General features: G+C 39.4%; 1 protein-coding gene across 1 annotated transcript; it reads right to left on the bottom strand.

The window, feature by feature from the left end:
• Nucleotides 1–699: 699 nt before the first annotated feature.
• LOC129261406 (uncharacterized) lies at nucleotides 700–27,965 on the bottom strand. The gene is made up of 14 exons (XM_054899471.2): nucleotides 27,087–27,965; nucleotides 21,604–21,795; nucleotides 20,361–20,561; nucleotides 19,204–19,587; nucleotides 17,160–18,205; nucleotides 16,494–16,653; nucleotides 13,717–15,893; nucleotides 11,026–12,473; nucleotides 9,670–9,910; nucleotides 9,168–9,391; nucleotides 7,858–7,952; nucleotides 7,341–7,433; nucleotides 5,517–5,552; nucleotides 700–4,902 (listed from the first exon to the last, which is right to left on the bottom strand). Exons 1-14 carry the CDS (start codon nucleotides 27,186–27,188, stop codon nucleotides 3,667–3,669), a joined length of 7,635 nt encoding a protein of 2,544 aa, XP_054755446.2. The 5' UTR covers nucleotides 27,189–27,965; the 3' UTR covers nucleotides 700–3,666.

Here is a 27,965-nt window from a genome sequence, read left to right as displayed (position 1 = left end):
GCTTTTGGAGAACATTCCAATACATCGTATCTTATTTTGATGTAAACTATTCTTTTCACGTCTAATAATATCAGTCGAAGTTCGAACTGTTTGGGTTTACACCCCCTATACCCCACCTTCTCTTAATTTGTCTCCTTTTCCCTCATTCTTCGCCCCTCCCTACCATAATTACCCTTTTTTCTCTCTCCTTACACTCACCCCATCCCCTCTCTCTCCCTTTCCTCATTCACACACTCTCTCTCTCTCACATTCCCCACCACTTCTTTCTCACTCCCCCTCTCTTCTCCCTATCCCCTTATTCCACCCCTCTTTCTATTTCTCTATTTAAAAAAATAATAATTGCCTCTTGATTTCCTCTCTCTCTCGCCCCTACTCCTTATAACATCCATGAGAGTTTTTCCAATAAGTGTTCTCGTCAATTATATCAACTAAAATTTGTACTTTTATCAGGGGCTTAGCAATGATCGTAGACAAATTTTTCTACAACTGATTGCATTGACTACAATGTACAACCAGTTGTAAAGATCAAGTGTACAATTGATGGCTAACCTTTGTGTTACGGGACCCTGATGTAAGGATTTCAGCAGCAACATCACTGAAATTACTGACACGATCAATTGATGACACACTCCCACGATAAATATACTACATGTATATTTACAACAAAACAAAGTAATTAAATAAATGAAAGTAAATATATTTCAAATGTTTTCCAGGATTTATTGTTGTGTTAATAATAAGTATTTACACTCATACACAAGGTAGCAAACCCAACAAGTGCTACCTATTTCACAGTAAGCATTCATTCAGTCTTTGATTAACAGTTATACCCATTAACTCATCCCTGTCTCGTACAATCAAAGTTTGTAAAATGATTACAATAATCATAGCAAATACAGTATTTTTTGTTAAATCAATATTCATATTGACAATATAGCATATGTTTCTGATGAATATGTTTATGCTAAAGCTTTATGAATTGAGACAAAATAAAAACAAATTTAAAAAAATAAAAAAAAGCCTAACAAGTAAAGACACAAAATGAGTTATGAAAAGACAAAAAAAATAAAACATGAAGAATGAAAAAAAGTGCATATAAGATTTCAAAATTATTCAAGATACATGAAAAAAATATATCTGAGTGTTCATTTCTCACTGATTCCAATACAATATTGTTTACAACAAAATGAAAGGAAATGAAACATACATTGTCATATTTTAGCAGCGGAAACACACGCAGCATGAGAACATATTGATAACTATCAATACGTGTAATATATATCGATGTAAACGTAAGTAGGGCCTACATGATAAATCATGTGTATGAGGTAAATTGTAATCATTAATGGTATCCATTTATGTAACTGGGCCCCAGTCAATGAAATAAATCGAAATAAAGCACTCAAAATATACAAATTCAGAAGATAATTTTTATCTGGGGCCCAGTTTCAAGAAGACACTCGGTAGATTTAGAATTTCAGATCAATCACAAAACTTTCACTCTTATATTCTCTCATATTAATCATATTCTATTGATGCCAAATATAATTGATCTGAAGGACTGAAAACGATCCAAATTCGATCATATACTACACAAGAAACCAAGCCGAATATGGCCTGACAATATATTGCCAATATTGCCAAGGCCTAACGACAAGGAATCTCTGATCTTAACAAAATTAAACTACCCACAAACTCTGAATACATGTCAAATACAAATGTGTGCAAGTTCTGAATATTATTTTCATAAAACCAAAGTGCATAAACGAGTCATAAAAATAATTTCATGTGTATTTAGTCTCCATGACAAGGACCCTGGTACATATCAGGTCATAAACTGTAGCTGTTCTAATCTTTCTAATAATCAAACAAAAAGCACTTGAATGATTTCAAAAATTTTAGATGGACAAGACAATAACTAGGGTATTTTTATATCAATGATGATAGGTATGTCCAATAAAAGAAGCATTTTTAATGACCTGAAAATATGAAGAAAAAATTAAGAAATGAAATGAAATGTAGTAAAACAAGTAAAGATTCTGTAAAAAATTCCTTTAAAATGACATACACAAAGAGTATGAGAACAAAACATATATAAGGACTTCACCTCACAATTTTCCCTTTTTTTAAATTTTATTTTTGTATATATTTTTTTTATTAATGTCTTTTTTTTATCCCGAAGCATCAACATAAAAGAAACATACGTAAACTTGTATTTAAAAAAAGAAATTACAATTATGTAATTAATATGAATAATATACATTGATCTCAAATAGTGATCTCAGCAAAAAGAAACAATCAGAACGAGTTACTATTTTTAAGTTAGAGCATGGACAATTGGACTATCATGAGAAAACTATTCCTTGTCTACAGGGATGTCCAAATAAATTTCATTGTCCAGCTAAAAATCACCTGCAATGAACATTCATGAACTAATTTGCAAGGGCGGAGACAGATTTGCAAAAAAACAGGTTGCAATCCTGAAACTACATTTCGGTTCAAGAACTGGGATTGAAGAAGCTACTTGGGAAAGGTTGACTATATTAAAACAGTGTTTATGTGAGTTTATGTCGTAGTGTTAAAATTTGGAATCATAACATCTATAAGATATCAACTCAATTCTACTCAGTCACACACTCTGCGCACAGAAATGCGCGTATAGGACTACACATGAATGTTCAGCAAACTTTTCAGCTATTTTGGTCACAGTTGAACATGAGAGCATACTGCTGCAGAGGACGATTGTACTATAATATTCTTCTTTATAGGGGCATGAAAGGAATGTAACAGCTCACAATGTTTTCATTTTGACTTTCCCTTCAATCACTGACTTGCCTAAACCAACCGATCCGATAAAAAGGGTTATCCAATGAAACAACCTATGATAATTAATTCTATTAAAATATGCCGAACCCTCAATTCTTTCAAACGTTATTACAAATTACATCTTTTAAGTTGGTATTCTTAATTTGCTTGTATAACTACGCTATATATTTTGAATGTATGTGTTAATATATGTTTTCATTTATGTTATCTTTTTTTTGGTAATATTTATTGATTTTGTCTTATAGTTGTTGGGTCAACGCTCAATAAGGCTATCTGCTCTTTTTTGTTGGCCCCTCATTCTCATAAATATGTTTTTTGTATGTTGTCACAATGTTTTACTTATGTACCTTATGTATGTTTTTCATGTTTTTATTGAGAGTGTAAATAAATTGAATTGAATTGAATTGAATCTACAAACCTTCATACATGTATATATTTTTCCTACCAATCAGTCAAAAAGCCATCAGCAAAGCAATACACATACGGTGATATGTGTTATCTTGAGAAAAAAAAGTGTCATTTTTAAATACAGACCTCCAACTTCAAAATGAAAATATATAGAATTACAATTTCATCATCCCTGCTAATTACATTTAAATTCTTGTTAACTTCTTCCAAAATGAATTTCCTCATTTGTGTACAACATTGCACTGTTCATTTATAACCCACCGTAATCTAAACCACTAGATATATAAAGCTACCTATCTAATTTGGCAATGTTGAGTGCAAAATTTTGATCAAATCATGTGAAAAATGGCCAATTCATGATAAGGGACGAACATTCATATATTTTCTTTTACATCTTAAAACATTGACATCACAAAAAGAGTTATTTCATATTCATGTACTGCTTTCTTTATTTTCTCCAACATCTTGATTAGCATCCCCACCACCGGCAGAACTCTCTGCAGGGGGCTCTCCAGTAGCATGTGGTTCGGAATCTTCACTTTCCATGCTCTTGAGCGCGGGCGGAGGCGTCAACTTCTCAAAGATGCCTTGGGAGGAGGACTGAGCAGTGTCTTCTGTCTGACCTTGACTGGTGCTTGATAGCGGGGCTTCCACCTCAAGTACAGGGGGGTCCGCACATTCTTCAGACCCCCTGAGTGTGGCCACAGCTTCGCTCAAGGGCAACTTTTTAGAGGCATGCCCGCCATCTGCAGGGGGCTGAACCGGTGGATCCGAAGCTACGGCTGCATCTCCTGATCCAGAAGGCGTGATGGCCACTGCTTCCATTGCAATATCAGCTGGCTCTTCGGTTGGCATATGGTCTGAAGGAATTATCCTTGGACCTTCGGTATATTCAGTGCGTGTTGTCAATACAACCTGTATTGGCATCGGAGTTATGGGTGAATCAGTTGCAGCTGGCACGGTATCAGTCTTTGGTGAATCCATTGCTGCAGCTGGCACAATATCAGGAACAGCTGGCACAGCATCAGGTACAGCAGGCACAGTATCCGGTACAGCAGATTCTGTTTCCATTGGCTCTGGAGTAACTTCCTCCAAGAATGGCAATGGTGACGACTTCCCCCTAGGATCTGCTAATGACGCCTTCACGTGCTCTTGCCTCAATTGTTCCTTTTCTACTAATGTTTGGGAGACTGCACTATCTACTCCCGTTTCTTGCTTAACTGGTAATGTTTTTTCGGCTTCTCCAATGCATGGCTCTGATTTTATAGTTCTTGATGATGGTTCGATCTTGATTTCAGTCCCACTGTTGACACTCGCTTCCTCAACTGATGGTTTGGATTCCATCGGTTCTTCTGGCTCCAACTTGACCCTTACCGGGTCAGAAGCCTTTGAAGCTTCCTCACTTGATTTTCCTTCCTTGACGGGATTCACTTCCGGATTTGCTTCTGTCTTTGGCTCAGCTTTGATAGCAGCACCAGCTTTGGATGCTGCTTTGCCATCTGGTTTCAATACAGCATCCCAACTCACTTTGCCTGGAGCAACTAATAAAGGCTTTGAGGAAGCACCACTAGCACCAGGACTAACTGGAGTGCCACTGAACGAGTTCCTGGTCCTTACAAGAGGGGGACTGAGTAGGTCATCTGTGGATGCGTCAAGGAAAGCGGAAGACTGGAAAGAAAAACCACAAGAGGTGGAGAATCAAAAGAGTGCTCATAGCAAGAATAAATTCCATTCCCAATTTCAGGAAACTTTCACATAACCTTTCATCTTGGCAATATAAAATTTGAAAAATATTTTCCCCTCTATAGAAAAGCATATAATCAAATCTACAATAAGCAAACCATATATAAACTAAAATTACAATCAATTTCAATTTTATGAACTTTCAAGTAACCTTTCATCTTAGCAATGTGAGATCAAAACATATTCTGCTATATGAACATGATATACGGTAATCAATTCTACAATATATGAACAATGAATTACAATCAATCACAGATATCGATTACATCTCCTTGTGCTCTAGGGCCCATTCTATGTTGATTTCATAACAAATATATTGTTAAAAAGAGAAAAAGAAAAATATGTTTTCATTCATGAAGCCACCTTCATCCATTTCCATTAATGGGATATTATAAAAAGCAAAAATAATATTTTGTTTCCATTGTCCAAAAGTTTCAATCGACTCTAGTGTCCCGTTGACTTACATGTACGAGGAAGTGTTCACATCTATCATTAATTCTCATTAATAAAACATTGAACAAATCAAAATTTATACTCACATCTTTAACGTCATCATAGCAGCTCGGATGGAAGGTCTGGAATATGAAGGTAAACAGAGAGATAACTTAGGGATTTATCAAACAGATTACGGAATTGGGTGTCACGGGATTCGATTTAAGCAGACATACATAAAACATAAACTAGCCAATATTGTTGCTGTTCTAGGGAATGGCTTATTGTACCAATTAGCAAATGACAGGCTATGTACAGTGCTATCGCACATAACTAATCAGACTTTCACAAAAACTCAATAAATGTTAACTTGTGCAATGGGAATCTGAAAAGGAGGGACTGTGTATATAGGCAATAGATTTGGAGTAAACAAAAAACATGCTCCTAATAAAAGAAAAACAACATTGCTTCTTGTCTTTTTGACATAAGCCCATGAAGAGCATTTTTAGTTTTCATTATTCCAGTTGGTTAGTCAGAGTTGGTTATGAGAAAGAGAATTATCAATCAAAGTCTCATTTCATTCACAACATGGCACATCATGATTTCATTTATAATTGTTGTCATTTGTTGAGTACTGCAAATTTATAAATGACATGTATGATTGAATATTCATTCACTCTAATAACTCTCAAACATTTCATGTAGAGTATGATATTATCATTCATTGACCTATTTTACATGTACTGTATCTCATTATCATATTTAGGACCTCATGAAGCACCTCCGGGTGTATTCACTTTAAAAAACTCTCGGTGGGATAATAATTGTATTTTCTTTCCAAGTAAATCAAAATTCAATACACCCTCAATTTTTACCCTTTTTTTTTATTGATTTCAAATCCAAACATGAGATGACAATTATTACCAGGAAGTCAATTGAAAGAGGGGGAGGGGGAGGGGTATGATCAATTAAACCCTCCCCATGGACAGGTTCATTGTTATGATCTACGACTCATAGAAGCTATTAAAATGAGTTTTCATCAAAAACCCTAGACCCTGGTCAAAATACTCCCTATTTCCTTATTGTATGGCTTTTTATTCAGAATATCATATCAATGAATAGCTTGTCTACATGGGGGCTTCGGAAGATGTCGTCCCCAAAATGCTCAAAAGGGCGATTCCATGCTAGAAAAATCAGCCATTTTCACAACATTTATCAACCTGCTGTCGAAACGAACATAGAACTTCAATTTACTTTGTGGTAACATTAAAGTACTACTGGGTAGACAAGCAAAAAACTGACAACCAACAAAAATATGTCGTCCATAGGTGAATTAGAGCTTAAAATGTTGCGTGTCGTACAGGACATTTCTGCGTCCCGTACGACACACAACATTTTAAACTATAATTTACCTATAATTATTTTTTTGTGTCGCTTATTAGTTTTTCACATGACTACCCACTATAGCTTTATCACTGACAAAAAAATTATATTATTGCTCAAGCATTCAGCTAGGAAACTAGAAATTGTTGTCAAAATGTCCCGTACGACACGTATAGAAACGCCCAAATGAGCCCTGGAAACTCTCCATTCATTACAATGTTAAAGCTTATCCAATAATGCGTGTTTAGACAGCAAGTTGTGAAAAGCAGCCCACGATAGTGAAAAACTAATTTTATCTGTTTTCGTCTGCGTAAGCCAATACATGTATGCACACACTGACTATAACCAAATATAACCGGACTAAAGTTTTATTGGAAATGTCATGATAAATTCTTTTGAGAGTATTTTGCAAACGAGCACACTGGTACTCAGATTATACATGGGTAGAAAGAAAGTCCATAATGCAACACAGATGGGGTTTACAGGCCAACGCAAGATGAGTTAACATCCTTCAGTCAAACTGAGGCTATATTTCTCATAAGCCTTACCTTGCCATCAACTCGGAGCGCATCACGGAAGTGCCATTCCTCGGTCTCCTCGTTGAAGAACTGCTCAAAGCTCTCTCTGCATATCTTACAAAACTGTGCATAAGTGAACAGAGAAAAACGAGATTAATTAGTTGTTGTTTGTTTTTCAACAAACTCTTTACAAAGTATGAACTAATGAGCTAATAATCTTGGCTATGATATTTATGCCTTATGGCCCATTGAGACTATTAAAGAAAGCATGAGTATGCTTGTAATCAAACACTTGATTTGGGGGTGACACTCAAAGAGATATGTTTAACATTAACAATTGATTGTAAATCTTAATTGTGAATCACTCTTCACTTAAGTTAATCTTCACGCTAGGCCGAATCAAAGTTCAATCGAGTGTACCCTCCCAACTATTCATACCAGTTTGAATTAAGGATCCACTTTGTCATCTAACAATAGGATATATCTCCTCGTTTTCAGAAAACCAGTTACCGTATCTATATTTTTGCCATAGTCTGGATTGCCTTACCTCATCACTGGAATCTGTAGTAACAGGCACGCTAGAAGGGCCTCTTTCTCGGTCAGCAAACTCCTGCGCCTGCTCTTCAAAGAAGGTACTTCGGGCTGTAAAGGTATGAAGATGATGGGGATGATGATTGATTTAATGTTCAAAGTAATCGAGAAGTTAAAAGTAAATGGATTCTCAATTGTACACAGTTGAAATTTGAAATCCACCCATGCCAGACAAGAACTTCTGAAGTTTTCAATTAATGAACTCTGTGACCGTTGACCTTGTGGCCCTTAGATTTACTCGGATCATCATCACGTGCATTATGCATTCATGAAGTAGGTGTGAGAAAGAGAGGATTTCATGTATGACATTTGATCTCATGACCCCCCCCCCCAATCTAATTGGTTCAACTCCCCTCCACGATACATAGGCCTACATGATTCAAATTGAATGCTCAAACCTTCTTTAGTTATTGCAAGAACAAGATATTCTCGGGTATGACCTTATGACCCTAAAAAATCATATCAGACTATTGCTTCCCCTATATACACACATGAGCCATAATTGACACCGAACAGTTCTCTAGTTATCTCAAGACCGAGAACGGGACAGCCGACCCCCCCAAAAAAATGCCAACGGCAACCACCTATTGTGGGTGGAGGCATAAAAAACATTAATAATAAACATTTTCATAAGAAAATCTTTTTTTTTTCTTTACTATTCTTGAAGAAATAGTAACTACTGATGCAATTTTAAAAGATGCCTCTTAAACATACGCACCCCTTGCTTTCCTACTCCAAAAAATTGTTCATGTAGATCTGTACATTAACCCTACCAGACAAATTTTTTTTGCAAAACTTTATTAATTTTTTCTTGGTTTCACACATCTTTTTGCAAAGTTATGCAATATTCCGATCCCTACCATAGATTACCTCACAACCCACATACCTCTCATTCACTCAAGAATCCCTCAACTTATCCTGGGTTTTCCCCAATGTTTTTAACAACTTGGGGCTCAGAAGTTGGCACACTGTAACGAAATGCAACATGCTGAGCTAAACCGACGAGCTGACAAGGCTTGCATAAACTGCACAACTTTTGTGCTTTTTATGACAGGATGTCGTTACAGTGATTCTGTAATGTGTATTTCGAAGTCCACTGATGAATACACAGTGTACCGTGAAAACCACTATACCATTTTTCTTCACCATGGACACCTTCAGAAGTAACTCCACAGATGCACTCGTTTAGCCAAAATAAGAGCTGTAATAGTGATGCCAATAGAGGACCAATTTACACGGATCCACCTGTGTTTATTATCAACTCACCATCCTCCATGTCATTGATCTCTTCATAGTCCAGCCACTCGTCCACCTCATAGTACCACTTCCTGGAGGTTGTGGCCTTGTTGCCATCCTGCTTCTTGCGGTTCTGCCGGAAGTGCCAGTCCAGATGCTTGCGGTACCGGTCCATCTGGGCAATGACAAAGCGCTGACCGCAGGAGGTGCACTGCATCCCACTGGACATACGCTTGATGATTCCAGGATGTCGTCTGTGAAGAGAAAGACCAAAAACTATTCGTGAAGACACCGCAAGACAACAATGGAAACAGTTGCACGGTCATTTTGACCGATTCTGTTAGAATCCATACTGTGATCATCACAATTAGAATTATGCTAGGCTTGATAAAAAAAGTCTAAAAATCATCTTGATAAGACCTGAATGATCCCTTTCTTACATGAAAAACATGTTTGCTATGGTAGTCTAAAAAGTGACATTCCTGTTTTTACCGAAAGCCAGAGGAAATGGATGTAAAAAATGAATACTTACACTTTGAGCTCATCAGTTTTGAGTGAAATCTCCGGAATGTCAAAGATGCCATCATCCTCCACATCTTGCGAGTCTTCATCGTCTTTCTCTGCCACTGTCTCGTCCTCTTTGGCCTTCTCTACAGGGGCAGCTGCAGGGATAGCAGTCTGATCAGGAGCGGGGGAGGCTGGTTTCAGCGGCTCCTTCAGGATCCCCGAGGATACCAGCTTGGAGAATAGGGAGGTGATGTCCAGTACAGGAGCTGTTGGGCCAATATTGCAAATAACATCATGAGTATAACAAAATTATCACTATGGAATGGTATATAAGATAACATGGCTTGACGACTTACGTGCTACATACCTTCCGGCCCCGACAGCCAGGAAATATGAACAAATTACTTCAAAAATTCCCCCCAAAATTGAACATTCTTAAATTTCTGATTCATCACTGCACATACATTTTCACAGAAATCAGACATGGGGAGCGTTTTGCAAAAGGAGTCTTATCCAACAGTTACCATAGTAACAATGCTTTTCAATTTCAACCAATCAAAACCAAGGGAAGTTGTCAGATCTGACATCTTGTTGGACAAAAAAAATGTTGATGAAATGCTCCCAACGTTAAAATGGCAATTTTCAGTTTATTTTTCAAAAATAGGAACACTCCTGTAATAGGAACAGTTGGCAGGTATGGAAAGTCACTTCCATTGCTAATTTCTCCATTCCATGTATCATGATGGAATAATAATCTATGCTGTCATAAAAACAAAACTCACAAAAGCTGCGGAAAATTCTCAAGGGGTCTAATGATTAATCAAATTGATGCGGGGGGGTCCCTCCAGAATTTCACTGTGATTTTCACAGAATATGGTTTGAGGAGCATATTGCAATGTAATCTACAAAAAACTTTCATATCATATCAATGCAATAGTATTGCCTCGTCGGCCTACCATGCAAAAATAAATAGTAGTTAATGTAAAATACAAAAAAGAAGATATTTATGAATTCATACTTTTCAACCTCTTTATTTCAAAAATTTATTTAAACAACTTTCTTCTTGCAATTACACCAAATTTAAGTGAATAAACTGCATATCAACAGAAACTTAGATGAAATGACTTAATATTTACTAATTTTTTTTTTTAAATAATGCTTGGGCAAACTTGAGGTAGAAAAAAGAACGATTCCATGCAAGTCTAGAACGAAAGCACATGCACAAAATATTACTTGTAAATCGAGTGCCCTCTCATTGCAACATATGCCAAAAAAATTTGCTTGGATTTCAATTGAAATGTGTTGAGTAAATACTGAATAATATGATAAAGTCCCTTTTCCCTTACAGAATGAGGTTACTAGTAATCATCAGATGGCATACCTGCAGGTTGAGGTTGTCTGACCATTCCATCACCTGGCATCCCTTGAGGTAAAAATCCTGGGCCACCTGGACCTCCTTGTTGCATCCTAATGGGACCTTGTGGACCAGGCATCATCCCAGGATGCATACCCTGAGACATTTCTTGAGATGGAATTCCTTGTGGCGGCATTCCTGGACGAACTTCTTGTGGTGGCATTCCTTGCTGTGGGATCCTTTGGGGAGGCATTCCTTGGGAAGGCACACCTTGGGGTGGTATTCCTGGACGGACTCCTTGTGGCAGCATCCCCTGTTGTGGCATTCCTGGGCGCACTCCTTGTTGCAGCACCCCTTGGGGAGGCATTCCTGGTCGCACTCCTTGTGGTGCCATTCCTGGCCGCACACCTTGCAGGGGCATTCCTGGTTGCATACCTTGTTGGGACATCCCTTGCATGGGCATCCCACGTGGAGGTGTGCCTTGGTTGGGAACTCCTTGCTGATCGGAATTCTGTGCTGATCCTATTCCTTGAGCTCCTTGTTGCATTCCAGGTACCATACTGTTTGGTGGCATCCCAGCGATTGACATAGATGGATGTGCTTGTATTCTGGCATAAGGCATGCCCTGAGGAGGAAGAGAACCCTCCGGCGTCGGTGCTCTCTCCATTTGTTGAGGTCTCATCATCCTCATCCTTATCACGTTTGGCATTGACTTCATCTGATCAAGCAAATTATTTTGAGCAGCTTGTACAAGATTGTTTGGCACATTGCCCCTCACTCCCATGGTTTGTAAGGCAGAGCGAATGAGACTTTGAGCTGGAATCTGTCCTGGTGTTTGTTGCTGATTTCTCATGTTATTTAGCACCTGCTGGCTAACACTCTGCACAAGCTGCTGGAAATTGCCTAAATTGCCTATATTTGACAAAACGCTACCTGGAAGACTAACAGCGGGTCCACTCATTGGTGGTCTCTGCATATCAGAAGAAACAGGTGGACTATTGGACCTGGGTTGAAACTGATTACCAGGCCCACGCATTGGGCCATCTGGATGCATCCTATGTCCCATTCCTTGGGATCCAAATCTGGGCACGTCCGAAGGACCTCTTGGTCCATGCATAAATCTTGGTCCATCTGGTCCTATAGGGCGTGGTCCATCTGGTCCTATACGGCGTGGCCCATCTGGTCCCATGGAGTGTGGTCTATCTGGTCCCATAAGGCGTGGCCCATCTGGTCCCATGGAGCGTGGTCTACCTGGTCCCATAAGGCGTGGCCCATCTGGTCCCATAGGGCGTGGCCCATCTAGTCCCATGGGGCGGGGCATATTTGGTCTTGGTCCCCTAAAAGCTGGACCATTTCTTGGGTTGAAGCCCTCTGGACCACGTGGCATGACTCCTTCAGGTCTTGGTCCTCTTATTGGAGGGCCCTCTCCTGGCTTGAAAGGTAGTGTCTCTCGAGGAAATGGAGCACGAGGTTCCCTATTGAACAGAAGAAATTAAAAAATTACAAATTATTTTTACCTGACAATCGTGTACCGGTACACAAAAATATGAACACAAATGAGAAGCTTTTTCATCTTTTACACAATAAAAGAATTGAATGCATTGGTAATTTATCTCATATTTTTTGTTACTTCATGGTATCACAAATACTAAAATGTTAAAGACCCAAACCCAGAGCTAAGGGTGAAATTGACAAATGAAATCTTCACAACCTATAAAGCACAATACATGTTTTGTACATGTTCACCACTTGTCAGCCGAGTATTTTTTTTACAATTCTCGCTACCCCAAATAGGAACAAAAATCTCATAATGCGCGAGACGAGATAATTTTCACTCCGTCGGGTCGTCATCACCACTTCCGGTTCAGAGTCATGCTCTCGCGAGGTACGCGATACTGAGTTTTCCACCACGCTGAAATCGATGCCAATCAGCATAATATGTACAGATTATAATACTTTTTATTTAATTTGGTCAGTTTTGATTCCATTTGAATTATAAATAAAAATAAAAAATATATTTCACATGAAAATATTTTTTATTCATGTTTTTATTTGGTTATAAAAAAACAAAACTAAAAATGAATATCATAAAATTTTGCATTAAGCGAACGGCCTGACATCACGATCGTATTCGACTAGACGCTAGTACACTACAGCATTCATTCCGTTCAATTTTTCGTCGACCACAAAATGGATAAAAAATCAGTTTCGGAACTTTAAAAAATCATAACTGACAGAGGAATACTGTGCAATGGAAAGCGTCGGGCAGAAATAGTGACTTTAGCAGAAAAGGCTGTTAAACTGTATCGTGAAAGAGAGGGTCGTGATCACGAACTTCCGAGCGAAAGCGACGTTGTGTTGTTGTGGATGACGGCACTGTTGATCTGAATGGCAAAACATTGGACTTGGCATTGGACTTCCGAACAGGAAGTTGTAATACCGAAAAGCTATCCCATAATGCAATGCGCGTTACGGGGATTTTTCCCGGATCTCGGCGAAATCGCTATTTGGGGTAGCGAGAATTGAATTAAGCTTTATTATTGTACATTCACCAGCCTGAATTATATGATGTGCCTCTGTGTCAGAAGGTCATGACTTCATTGTACATAAAAAAGGCAATTTTACTGATTTCCTGATCACAAATTCATGAAAATTTTAAGTGCTTAAACATTGCAATTTTACATCCGATTACAGGAAATTCTGAAATGGATAGCTTACCTATCATCATGAGGAACTGGTCGTTTATCTGTGTTCCGTCTTTTATCAGGACCTAAGCAATAGTTAGGCGGATAACGATTTTCAGGTTCTGGAGACCGAGGAGTATCCGCAGGAATGTCATCAAGAGGATGATTTTCAAAACCCTCTTGATCCCTGGGGTGATTGACTGGTACATCTCGCATTAGTCCTGGATCTCTACCATCCTCATCTGGTGGAAATTCCCTCTCCTCCATAGGCCGTCGTCTGTCGTCCATGAAGTCCTGTTGTTCCAATGGACGGGGACCATCACCTTCTCTGAAACGGAAATGATCTTCTGGAAAGTTATCTCTGTCCATGTGGCCCCAGGGTTCCATTGGTGGTTCTTCATCCATCATCATTTGGGGAGCATCCCGGAATCTGGGATGGCGTCGGTCAAAAGGCGGCACATCATCTTCAAATGGACCCCTCGGATGCATACCTCGTCTAAACCGCGGACGGTGCATTGGGGGACGTCTAGGGTCGTTTGGATCAAAGCGGTCTGGGCCATCATCAAAATGGGGAGCAGAGGCTTCATCTGGGTGCTCCTTTTTCCAAGTCTGCCACTTGTTTGATTGACCACCCCTGCCACCCCGGCCATGTCTTGAACGGGGAGGACCTGGGCCCATAAACGGCTGTTGTTCAATATCATCGTCCATCGCCCTTTCCTTATCATGAAAAGCCATACCTGGTTCAGGTTCAAAGTCCATTAAAGGTGGAATGTTTTCTACTTGTACAGGCATTGGCTGACGCAAATCTACATCAACAGAGGGCAACTCCATGTCATCGGAAGGCAACCCCATTTCATCAATTTTGTTATCAGCATTGATATTCTCTTTGATTTCTGACTGGGCAGGGAATTTCCTCTCATCAGTGTCACCACTAGTTGATGTTAACAAAGAATCAGTAGGTGTTTCCTCTTTCCTTCTGTCATCCTTGTCTTTCACTTTATCTTCAGTCAATCCTGTAAGTTCAGATGTTTGTTCTGATTCGTCATCTTTGGCTAATTTGCCATCGTTGGCTGGATTTGGCTCCTCATCCTTACTAGCCTGTTTATTTGTTTCCTTGATAACAGGATTTTGCCTCATATCTACATCTCCTTCTGGTTTTACCCGAACAGCAGCAGCCTCCCATTCAGCTTTTGCTGATGATCGTCGAGGAAGCTTGGTAACATCCTTGGTATCTGTTTTAATATCCTCTGAGGGAGCATTTTCTTGTGTGGGTTGCTTGTCTTCAACTACTTCCATTTGCTTGCTTGGATCTTCTAATGATTTCTCTGTTTGAGCATCATCAGCAATTTTACGCTCATCACTATCTCCAGCCTTCACCCTCTGTCTTTCATCTGTGTCACCAATACCTTCAACATTTTCTTTAACATTATCCTGGAAAGCAGCAGGTAATACTCTGTAATCAACATCCATTTTGCTCTGTCCATCATGACCAGGGGGAGGTTTGCGTAAATCAACATCACCCATCTCTGCAAATTGTTTTAAGTCTCTTTCATCTGTATCCTTAGGAGATACGGGCAGGGGAAGCTTTTCATCAAGAGGACCTCTGTACTGCCGGAAAGTACGTTTCCTCTCATCTACATCCATTCCAGGATTCACACTGCTCTGAGGAACGTCGTCTTCTGTTGCTGCTTTCAAGATTCTTGACCTGGGATCTTGTAACTGTGGTGGCAACTTTCTGCTTCCTTCATCTAAATCAGGATTTGAAGAAAATTTCCTCATCCTAGGATCTTCAAGTAAAGACCGGTGTCTAGGATCTTCCTGGGCGGGAACTTTTGGATCTTGCATGATTCTTGGGTCTCTGTCACTAAATTCCCTACGTTGCAGAGGTGGTCTGGAATCTTTATAAGGAGGGGCGTCATGGACATCTGGTGGATCTCTGTGATCAAATTCTTCCCTTGGACGTGGACCATGATAAGGCATTGGACCTCTCTGGGCCCTGGGATCTCGCATCATGCGAGGGTCTCGTGGATCGTGCAAGTCCCGAGGATCCCTCTGATCACGAGGTCCCCACTCCGGTGGTGGTGGCCGTCTGTTGTGCCTCTCTTCTTCCTCCCGTTTCTGTCGCTGAATTTTGTAGATCTCATTCAGCTCCCTAAGCAGTTGCTGGTGCTGCTCATGGGTCAATGCTCCAGAATTAAGCTGCTTCTCGGCCTGGATATAAAAGAGAAAGACATGCAACACAATTTCAGTAATCAAAAGGAATATTCTATGACACCTACATTTTACATGTATTCTTCATGTCACAACTACACTTCTTTCTGCATCATCTTTATCAGGAATATAATATCTTCAACATCAATCTCAAAATATGAAGTTTCTTCTGGCAAAGAATTCACTAACAAAAAGCATAATGTAGAGAACTGTTCATGTGATGTGCATGTCATGTAGGTATACATGTACTAGACAAGCGAATTGTAGCCAGCTTCTACCACACAACGTTGAAATTGGATAGGGAGCCCATAAACACAAACACTTCAATATGTATATAAAACTTCATGTTTATATTTCTCCTCTTCTTCCTATGAAACAGTACATTTTTTAAAACCTTTTTTTATATGAAGAAGTATTCCATTTTACAAGCACATTACTTGCGAACGCGTCAATGGATTAGTTAGACCATGCTCATGGGACGTGCACTACTAGGTAGTAATTACGCGTTGAATAAAATGTGCGTGTCAGCACTAAGCATGAATCTTCATGAAATATCGCCCAGGAACAACTAATGAAATGAATAAATTAAACTGCTTATACCTGTTCTAACACCTTTGCCAGCCTGCTCATGGACAGTTCCTTGGGAATTTGGATGTCGCGATTCGATAGACTTGGTCTCCTGGGTGGTCGAAGACTGGGAGCATAGTCTCGGTTCTCAGTACGCATCCAGCCAGCCGCCCGTTCACGTTCACCTCGGCTTCTAAAAGTGGGAAAGTATATTTTTTTAAATCCCTTACATTTTCATTCAGTACATGTTCTTACACTTTTATGTTTTGACTTAAACTAGAAACAGTACTTTTCTTCTGGGAGACTTGAGTCAGGTTAGAGCTCATACTTTCTCTTCCATCAGTCTATTTTAGTGGTGTTTTAAAATGCATTAAGAGTTTGTTTAACAAAAATATCTGAGATAAGTATCCAAGAAACCTGATTGAAGTCACTGATCTGTTGCACTAAGCATGTTTCAAACAATATTCTGACGTTAAAATGGTAATGTTTCACAGGCTGCTTTTCTTCTTACTGTTGCTGCAAGAATTGTGATATCCACATTCTTTTAAAAGAAAGATTCCACTTCCTCTAACATTTTGAGTAAAAAAAAATAACGTCATTTCAAAAAATTTCATGAAATCTAGGACTCTACATAGATATATTTCATAAAAGACAAACTCGCACATCAATTTGCTCTCCAGCAAAACAAATTTCACTAACCTGACAGCCCGACTACTTCTTTCTCTTTCTCTTTGTCGTTCAGCTTCTTGCTGCTCCTTTTCGATCAGCCTGGCCCTCTTTTTGGGTGGCAGCTGATCCTGCTTGCTATACTTCTTAGAAGCAAATTTATCTTCGTCTGTAGATCTGTCTGGAGATGGAGATTTTCTCTTTTCCTTACTTTCCAGCTTATTTTCCTTGCTATCTTTTCTCTTGCCATCTGAAGACTTTCCTCCTCTCCTGTCTCGCTCCCTCCTATCGCCAGACCTGGGAGAGCTGGGCCCAGAGCGAGGAGATCGAGACCGTGAGCGTGACCTGGAGTGAGAATCGGAGTGGGAAGGAGAACCCGAAGCAGACCTGGTGCGAGATCTGTGGGATTCTGATCTCATCTTTTCCTCCTTGTCACTATTTGTTGTTTTACGATAATTTCTGGATGACGATCGAAGGCCTCTTTTAGCTGTATCCCTTTCTGCAGCTTTATCTCCTTCCGACTTTCCTTTCCTCCCTACAACTTCCTTGCTGCTCTTTCCCGTTTTACTTTCCTCCTTTGTTTTACTCTTTCCTGACAGATCTAAATGGTCAAGTTTGACCCCTGGTTTTATTGCTGTCTTCCCTTTTGCAACAGATTTCTTGCTGGGGCTACTGCCTTTGGAGACTTTCTTGGAATTATCAGCAGGGGTATTAGTAGGTGACTCCTTGACAGGTGCAGGAGGTGCAGGTGTCACAGACGCTGCAGCACTTGCCACATCTGACACAGTTGGCCGGGCTCCCATGGGAGATGCAGAGTTGGGAGGTGCACCACTCGTCAACTGGGAAGCAGCTGCTGATTCTCCAGTATCGAGTCCCATGCTTGCTGAAGTTTGGTTGGCTAAGTTGGCTATTTCTTCTTGTTGAAGAAGGTGTTTCTTCTGCTGAAGGAGGAGAAGTTGTTCATGTTGCTGCCTCTGCTGTTGCTGTTCAAACGCCTGACGTAGCCTTGGATCCCTGGCTAGTCTTGGATCACGTGGGTTAATGGTGTTCCGTGAAGCTTGTGATTGAACAAGACCCGTCTGAAATCAAGATTCATAGACAAACTCACATTAATTTCCAATAGATAAATACAGGTCTAATTCAACTCCTTTCAGACTTCTCTCATAATACCAATGATTTAATCCCTTTAAAAAGAAATCCCTACTACATCCAAGACCTATAGATACAAGAATCAAAATCCGAACCGTTAAAGTCTATCCTTAGTTTTGGTATATCCCCCCCCAAAAAAAGTGAAGGTCACTCTTCCATTTCATTAGAAGATTATATTAATGCATGTAACCCAAACGATCCTGGTGTGAAGTAAATAAACTAAAAAGATGTTTCATTGGATAAATTTAACAATTTCACATCAGATTTTAATTTGATTGGGTGCTTGATTAAAAAAATATCTGCATATTTTTGTCTTGATTATATGAAACACCTTCTCAAGCATGGAATGGGCAGAAAACTTCAGTGTAAGTGTAAAGCAAGTACTCAAATAGCGAGTTTTAATAAACATAAAATATGTAAAGCAAATACTCAGATAGCGAGTTTTAATAAACATAAAATATGTAAAGCAAGTACTCAAATAGCGAGTTTTGATAAACATAATATTTAAAGCAAGTACTCAAATAGCGAGTTTTGATAAACATAATATGTAAAGCAAGTACTCAAATAGCGAGTTTTAATAAACATAAAATATGTAAAGCAAGTACTCAAATAGCTATTGTTTATAAAATTAAAAACATTACCGAGATAGGGCACTGGATCTAAATTATAATCGTAACTGCCAGAAAAATGTCATATTCAAATTATAATTAGTAAAAAAGACAACACCCCTTTTGTACCGTTATAATGTTCGATAATACTTGAGTATAATCCACATTACTGACCCTTTACCATTGAAGCTTAAGACTAATAATAGCAAAGTCATTTGTAATGAACTTCAACCAAATTGAATAGACTTCCCTCAATAAGATACGGACAATGTCTTTGGCAATGACTGATTAAGAATCAGGACAGAAGCATATCTACTCACATTAGGTAGGTTAGAAACAGTAGCAGGAGCATGAGAAGCCTGAGAGATAGTCGGCATCAATGGAGTGGGGGCCTGAGTTGTTGAATGAGCACCAGGAGCAATGCCGGGTAATGGTGGAGCAGCACCTAGGAGGCCTTGAGGAACCAGAGGGGGCTTCAGTGCAGCTGGAGCCTCACCCAGGAGGCCCATGCCTCCAACAAGGGACGCAGGCGTCGGAGCAGTTACCGGTTGCTGTAAAAGTGGTGTGATGACAGGAGTGGCAGGAACTGCTGCCGTTGGTACAACACTGGGCGGTGCAGTCGGAGCTTGACCCGTCACGGCCATTTTGGACATTTGCGCCTGTTGCTCTGCAAGGGCTTGTTCTTTTGCGGCCAGTTCTCTTGCCTGATTCATAAAAGTAAAACAATATTGATACATGATGATTAGATGACTAAAACAATCTTGCACCAATGCTGAAAAATACAATCAAAGTGTGAGCTGGAATATTGCTTAAGTTTTTGTTCCATGATTTCGGGTAGAACACAGTCGCAGAAAAATGTATGCTTTGGTTCACGACAATAGGCCTTAACTTATTATTCAAGTTTATGCGTATTTCCTATCTTGGAACCCAATAACAAGGTATTCATCTCCCTTGTTAGTAATGAATAACAAAATATTTGGAATCTACTTAGTATACATTAGCTCTTGCCACATCTGGCAAGCTTTCTGGTTGTCACGAATAACCTTTATTTGATACTGTGCATTTTCATGAACAGGTCTGTTGCTCTACATGTTACTAATAATGTAGCATCTTGGGAATAAGCTGGTGAGAAATATCTGTAGCGTACAGAAAATATTTTCTTTACAGTAGGCATATTGAAACAGGGAAACAATATTTAAAGAGACAAAAACAAGGAAGTCAGAAACACATGCATAAAGGCAAAGTAAAAAAAAACAAATGGGAAAACAGAGGAAAGAGAAAACCACAAGAAACAAAAACTTGGAGATAACAACTGGCAAAGCAGGTATACAACTTTTTGCAGCAGGATAAGAATAATTTTTAATTGGTGAATGATTTGACAACTGGCACTCCATAGAAGTGCGGTCTACGTTAACCCTGATTTCACTAAACCATGCTATCAGAATGCCACCCACTGTGTTAATGAAAAAACATTCACCTGCGACTCCAATCTTGCTTTTGTCTGCTCCAACTCGAGTTCTAGACGTTGCTGCTGGATCTGAAGGAGCTCCTGCTGCTTGGAGATCAAGCTCTGCCGCATCTCCTGCTCCAGACGATCCTTATCAGACAGGTCGCTGGTCACCACGGTGGGTGTGGCCTGAACAGCAGTAGGGGTTGCCGTAGATTCCATAGGGGCGGGCTGTTGGTACAAGGATAAAATGGGAAGATGAAATTAGCAAAGGGACGTCATGAAAGAAAACCGAGGCAAAATCTTGTAAAATAGAGTTCCTGTGACCGATTCTAAACTATAGCAAAATTAGGAAGCCACAATTTGTTTTCCAACAGTATGTTGGCCAATCCATGTCAAATGAAAAAGGGAGGCAATGGTTCATAGGCAAATTGACGACATGTCCATCACACATCGTCTCTCGAGTGCATAATGTAGATATAAACCCCTCCTGCTACCACATCTACCATTTAAGATTATACATGTACAATAAAAGTTACACTTGGCCTATATAGCGCAACCCATTAATATTTCAATGCGCTTTGCATTGAATATGGAAGTATTCCGAGACCTTCTCGATGAAATTTGTGTTGATACACCCCCCCCCCCCCTGTTCCCATTTTGACCTAAAATATGAGGTTCTTTAAAGGGATGGTCTGGGCTGAAAGTATTTATAGCTTGATAAATAGAGTAGAATTTACTGAGCAAAATGCCGAAAATCTCATCAAAATCGGATATCAAATAACAAAGTTATTGAATTTTTAATTAAAGCAATATTTTGTGAAAACAGTCGGCATGAATATTCATTAGGTGGGCTGATGTCACATCCCCACTTGTTCTTTTGTATTTTATTATATGAAATTAGGTTTATTCAAATTTTTTCCTCCAAGAACTAGAAAAATTGGATTGACAACTGATTTAGTGCATTAGATATTTATTGCTGCAACTTATTTCATTATTAGGGAGACATATTATTCACACAAGTATGAAATAATGAAAAAAATATGATTTTATGTAATAACATAAGAAAACGGAAAGTGGAGATGTGACATCATCAGCCCACCTAATGAATATATTTACAAAATATTGCTAAACTTTAAACTTCAATAACTTTATTATTTGTTATCTGATTTTGATGAAATTTTCGGCATTTTGCTCAGTGAATTCTACATATTTTCAGCCTGGACCAGCCCTTTAATGCAGGATGTCTTGATGAACTCTGGATTGTACAGACCTTCTTGATGAACTTTGGGTTGATGTGGATAGATGGAGCTGGAGCAGCAGGAGTAGAAGAGGCGGCCATGATGGGCCAGGCGGGGTCGATCTTCTGAACACGAACATCAAGGGCATGGAGGATCCCACTTGCGAAGTACTGATTCCACGTTGATCGCAACTTGAAGAGAGATGCTCTGGTCTTCTCGTTGACCTGAAGGAGATACGATATCAGCAACTTTTATAACATCTTATAGAAAAATGTATCAGTGGGGTTACAAATCTTTGTTTATTTTGTTTTACAGAAAATGAAGTTCATTGGATAATATTGGGGATTGTCTTCTTTAAAATATGAATTTCTCAAAGTGCACAAAAATCCATCATCATCCTCGAAATGAAGAATACCATCACCCGCTATGATGGTAAAATCTTTGGACTATGCTGAAGGCAAGAGTGCTTTGAGAAAGATTTCATCACGTCCATCAATGACATGTTTCTATGCCTACCAAAAGAGCGATGTTTTCATGTATATTAATCATAAGTACTATGACCATGAACCCTCATGGAACCAGTCCCAATCTCTTCATTCCCCAATTTCTTCATTCTACCAATTTATCCAGTTTGGCTGCTCTCTTCTTTTATTGTAATTTCTAACTGGGTGCTGGAAATATGCATAACTCAAATACTTTTTGTTAAACATTGAAATAGAAATGCAGCCAACTCGTCTCAATCCTGTGTCATGTGAATATTCTATTCTCTTTTGTTTAACGTCTTAGAAACAAAAATGGCGAATACATCACCTCCTTTCCTCATTCCTAAACCCTGAAACAGGCTGGCTTGAAATTCTTTGGGTATTTTTCTCTTCACATGTGAAAGAATTTCTCCTCCCTGAAATAGCCTATTCTACTAAGTGATTCAAATTTATGGATGTTTCTTTCCAAGGAACTTTAACAAGGTATTTCTTTAATACATTAGTTATCCTCCAACTGCAATAAAGCCACGTTGGAATCCAGTGCATACCGTTACATTATTTGTATGTATGGTAAGCACTTGGCTACCAGTTTGTCATAACCTTTCGGGGGGAGGGGGGGTTCTTTTTGGCATTCCACCTTACCTCAACAAATGGAAAGATACAAAATCAGAATGATTCAAGTTTTCATGACATCAGTTATCACGCAAACTGAGACATGGGCACCCCCCCCCTCCTTTATTCCCCAAATGGCATTATACCTCAACAAATGAATATTAGGGTGACTAAGGTTTTTGATATTTAAATATACTTGATGCGCTCATTTTTTTTTCTTTGAAACACATATCATGCAGGCCAAGATCAACAACAGGGCACCTGCCCCTTCCTTTTGCCCCCCCCCCCCATGGCTTGGCCTTGTGACTTAAAAAAATCCTTTAAAAATATAAGTGTTCGGTTTTCTAAATAATCCATCTCTCAAGTATGTTGGCCACAGCAAGTCAATATGGGTGCGATGAATTTCCCAATGTAATATGCTTCATGTGCCTCTTCCACTTCCGAATGACCCTCCATAACAAAATTATACAGCCCACCATATTGTTTTTATATTAGTCATCTTGAATGATTTTTTACCCACGTATCTTTATCTGAAGATGAAAAGAATTTCTAGTTATAGAGCAGATTTGTTTAGGTGCAGTTTTAAAAGTAATTTTTAACTGAACTAGCAGCTTCCTGAACGTGAAAAAAGATATATCAATGCGCTAACTAGGCTACCATCAAACCTACTGCATGATGAAATTAATCATCTATTCTTTTTAAGCGCCAACACATATGTCCAAACCAGGGGATTCCAGACAGACCAAATGCCGGATGCATTATCTACTCTTTTTAATCCTATCTAGGCCGGGGTATTTTGGGAGTTCATATGGCCGGGGGGGGGGGGGGGGGGGGGGGGGGGGCCTCCCAGGACCCCCATTGAGATCTCGGCCGTTGCCTAGGACATAATCTACAAAATTGTATAATAATTTATTTCATGCGAATCACTATATAGTGATTATGCTAATTTATGCGTAATTAGTATGCGAAATCATACTTTTTCCTCTGACTCCCTAAATAAAGCTCCAAATGTTCTACTTTTTGGTATAGAAACTCTTTGTGGTGTTCTTAGCAAGTGTACATGAACAAAAATTGCAATATCTAATCATTTTCTTATGTATTATATTTTTTTTGCAATTTCTTATGTATTTCTTTGTTTTTTTGACCTTTTGTTTTTCATTGTTTTTTCAATGAAATTTGTTGGGGACTCTTCTGAGATCATAAAAAGCATAAAATAAATACATTTATACCAGCAAAACTAAAAATAATCATACATTTAGGAATTTTGGTTGAAAACACAATTTGCATTGACTTTGTACACAAAACCACGTTTTTGAGCAATTTTTGGTCTGACATGCACTTACATAATGTTGCGTAATTTCGGAACCACGTACCCGGGTGACGCAAAATTGGTCTCAAAAGTTGCGCAAGACTTCAAAGTTAAAAGTCAGCGAGTGGCGCGTTGAAAAAATTTCGCACAGCGAAAATATCGCGCGATTCGTTGAAGGGGGGGCCTCCGAGGCCCCCCCCCCCGGCCTAGATAGGGTTAAGCAACACATTAGTCCCAACCAGGGGAATCCAGATCAGTATCTTCTTGCCTTGAATACAGGTAAATCTGCCCAAGTCAACCTTATGCAAGACATTTATTCGCCCAAATCAAAGTAATTTTTTTTAGAACAGATTATGCAAAAGCCATGTTATATACTCCCTATCTTAACTGGGCTATTTCGGACCAGTATATACTTGGGGGGGGGGGGGGGGGTCAATTTGACCCTCCCCTCAGATCTCGGCCGCTGATTGCGCGATCGCCGCGAAAATTTGCACACGCGTAGAGCCGGATGTAAACTACAAGACTGTATCGAAAAATTTTGAAAATATTAATTGTTTATATTTTTTTATTAATTAATTATGCCAATAAGCGTATGAAATTTGCCCTAAATTTGGTTTTTTGTGTATGTTTTTGCCTTTAACTCAATTTACATAGCTAGAAGAATGCTAATTTTTGGTGGGAGTATCAATTATTACATTTCTAACAAATATCTACAAAGAAATTGCAAAAATATGATTAATTTCTTATGTATTTCTTTGTTTTTTCAAACCTTTGTTTTTTATTGTTTTTTCCGATGAACTTTGTCAGGAACCCTTTTGCGATCATAAATAGCATAAAATAAATCATTAAAACCAACAAAAGTGAAAATAATCCCCGGGGGGGGCACTCGACCAAAAAACTGGTAGGGGTGTGCCGCGGGCGAGGCAAAAAACGGGGGCCTTGGAGCGGGCTTATTTTAAAAAGGAGGGTCCTCGGAACGGGCTTCGGAACTACAAATGTTTGTGAAAACGGGGGTCCTCGGAACGGATCTCCGTATGTCTGTTAGTGCGTATGCATCCCTATGGAACGGGCAATCGTGCATAACGCAGCTAGCGCGGCCTCCGCCGGGCAGCGCTCGCGCTTAGGCGATGGTCGAAAAGCGCTCTACGGCCGGCTTTTCACCAAAATTGTAGCAGATCAATGCGACCGGAACGGCGTAACGAAAAATATGCGAAGCTTTGGAGCGGATTTCTTTCTTCTTTTTTCTCGATAAGAAGGAAATGCTATGCCTTGGAGCGGCTTTCTTTGTTCTTTTTCTCAATAAGACAAAAATGCTATGCCTTGGAACGGAAATTTGAGTGTAAAAATGGGGGTCCCCTCCGCGGCACATACCCACTATGCATTATATACTGAGTGCCCCCCCCGGGAAATAATCATACATTTATGATTTTTGGTTGAAAAGCACAATTTGCATTGACTTTGTACACGGAATCACGTTTTTGAGCTATGAGCTATGTTGCGTAATTTCGGAACCACTCCCGGGCGTCGCAAATCTGGTCTCAAAAGATGCGCAATACTTGAAAGTAAAAGTCAGAGAGCGGTGCGGTAAAAAAATTTGGCGCGACGGCGTAGTGACGAAACTTGTCAAGGGGGGGGGGGTCAAATTGACCCCCCCCCCCAGTTTAATAAGGGTTAAGTTGAATTCATATGAAGTCGATTTCTATGTTTTCTAAAGATTCGACTTTGGCTGAGTTATACTTGCACCACTTCAGCAAATATGATGATACAATGGGGCCCTGTCTAACCATCACTTGGGTAACTGCCATATGCCCTTGGATCCATAACACAAAGATTTACGATTAATCACTAATTTGAAAGACCAGCTCTGATTGGTTCCTAGTCAGTCAACTGAGCAAAATGCGCATGCAACAATGATTTTGATAAGCCATTTCAGTTAGTGACTAATCGCTAACTTTTGTGTTACCGGGCCCAGATCTTTATTTCCAATTTGTCAACTTACATTTTTTGCACGTTGTCAAATGAACCTTTAGCAGTTCATCTAATCACAAAGACCAAGTGATACCAAACCAAATGGTTAGTAGACAAACTCGGATTACACCATGTGATACGAGACCAAGTGGAAACTAGACAGTGGGTGTAGACCAGGGCCCGGTCTTACAAAGAGTAGCGATTGATCGGATCAACTACATGTATGGAAGGCCAGCAACTTCAACATCTTAAATGCATGTTTGTTGAAAATATTTTCTCAATATATATACTATTTATTCATTGTTTTTTTGATAATTTAGTATGCTTCTTTGTTTAAAAATGACATGAGCAAATTTCCTGTATAAAAAAAAAACCATGACACAGATGGATTTCTATAAAGTTGAGGTTGATCGGATTAATCGGAACTCTTTGTAAGATGGGGGCCCAGTTGGCAATTAGGCCAGCAAGCATGCCGACTGGCTTCCCGTATCTGGGATTGATGTACACCGACCAGTAAGGAGAGGGTTTACTGGACAAACATCTGCGACCTTTGTCCAGGAGGTGCCAGCTTTCAACAGTGTCTTGCAACGGAACCCTTTTCCCAATTTCACTTACCATCCAGGCGCAAGCACCAAGCTACTCAAATATGGTTTCATGGAAATCTCCAAGAGTATTGATTGGGAGACAACTGACTGGATCATTGAACTAGCACTTTCGATGGAATCAAGAAACATTACCGGAGTTGATGACAAGGATGCTCTGAGCCGGGACCGGATCAAGGGGAAGTGGTGGGTTAAGGCATGTGTGTGTGATTGAGTTTTTACTTTGTCATCATAGGAAAAATGTGACCAGAGCCTGAACTTCTGCATCAATTCAAAACTTGCCCCATCAGCTTTGGATGCCAGGTGCACACTGCAACACCCATGGAGAGGGTGCAATGATCCTTGCTTGCAAATTATTGAAATTGTGCCTCTCCTTATATTGATAAGGAAATTCGGGGGGGGGGGAGGGGGGAGAGATCCACTTTCTGTGCCTCCTTGCTTCCGAGAGCCTGGATCCGTCCCTGCTCAGAGCAGCTCGCGCGCATCATCCATCGTGCCCGTAGAATGGAGGTACAGGGTGTTTTCTCCTTCATAAAACTCACCTTGGCAAACACCCCACAAAAGTTGTTGGTTAGGTTCCTGGCAAAGAGTTGTTGGTATGGTCCTTTCTTCACATTCTTGACGATGGAATCCATCAGGTACATAATAGGTAACTTCTCATTGGAAGGTGCCTGAACAGAAATAAAGAGAAGCCTCAAAATAAAATTAGCTGTCCATTTAATTTGAATAATTGCATTTTTTTCCCTGTTTTTTTTTTGTCTCAGATACTATTCAATTGGTGAAGCATTCTCAAAAACACCACTCCACGAGTAGTATATTTCCAGAACTCCATTTGTTATCATTTGAAATCCTGTGTGAAAGAAATCAATCATACCTGGGCCAGATAACAAAAAGCTTTGGAATTGATTTTCAGAGTAATTAGCTTAACATGATGAGTTATCAATCTTGAAAATCAATTGTATGATTACTAAGTGGTTATCATGGGGCAAACAATTTGGAAAAGGAGATGAATGTAATAAAATGTTAAATTCCAGCAGTATTTTTTGACGTTTGCATCGTTTTCAAATTTGTTTGCATGTCCCGTGAGAACTGCACTTATGCCTTTGGTTATGGGGCCCTTGTTTTTGCCAACAAGTGTAAAGATGATATAGTGTTGAACTGCCAAAATGAACTTTGTAGTGAATGAGTTTATGGAGCCTTGTGAGAAAGAAAATGGTGGTACATAGTATCAACTCTTTCACCTCATGCTATAGAATCATCTTCTCCGCTTCACGCCACACTTCCCTAGCTGTTTCCTTCACAACTACACATATTACCCTCACAAATACTATATCAGATGTTTTTCACTCCTATTCTTGTTCCTTCTTTCCCATTTACTCTTTCAACCCCTCATTAAACATGCACAGTGAACTCTTCAAATC

This window comes from Lytechinus pictus, chromosome 5 (assembly GCF_037042905.1).
Source record: "Lytechinus pictus isolate F3 Inbred chromosome 5, Lp3.0, whole genome shotgun sequence".
Classification (NCBI taxonomy): domain Eukaryota; kingdom Metazoa; phylum Echinodermata; class Echinoidea; order Temnopleuroida; family Toxopneustidae; genus Lytechinus; species Lytechinus pictus.
The sequence above is the reverse complement of the archived record's forward strand: the minus strand, read 5'-3'. Positions and strand labels throughout refer to the sequence as shown.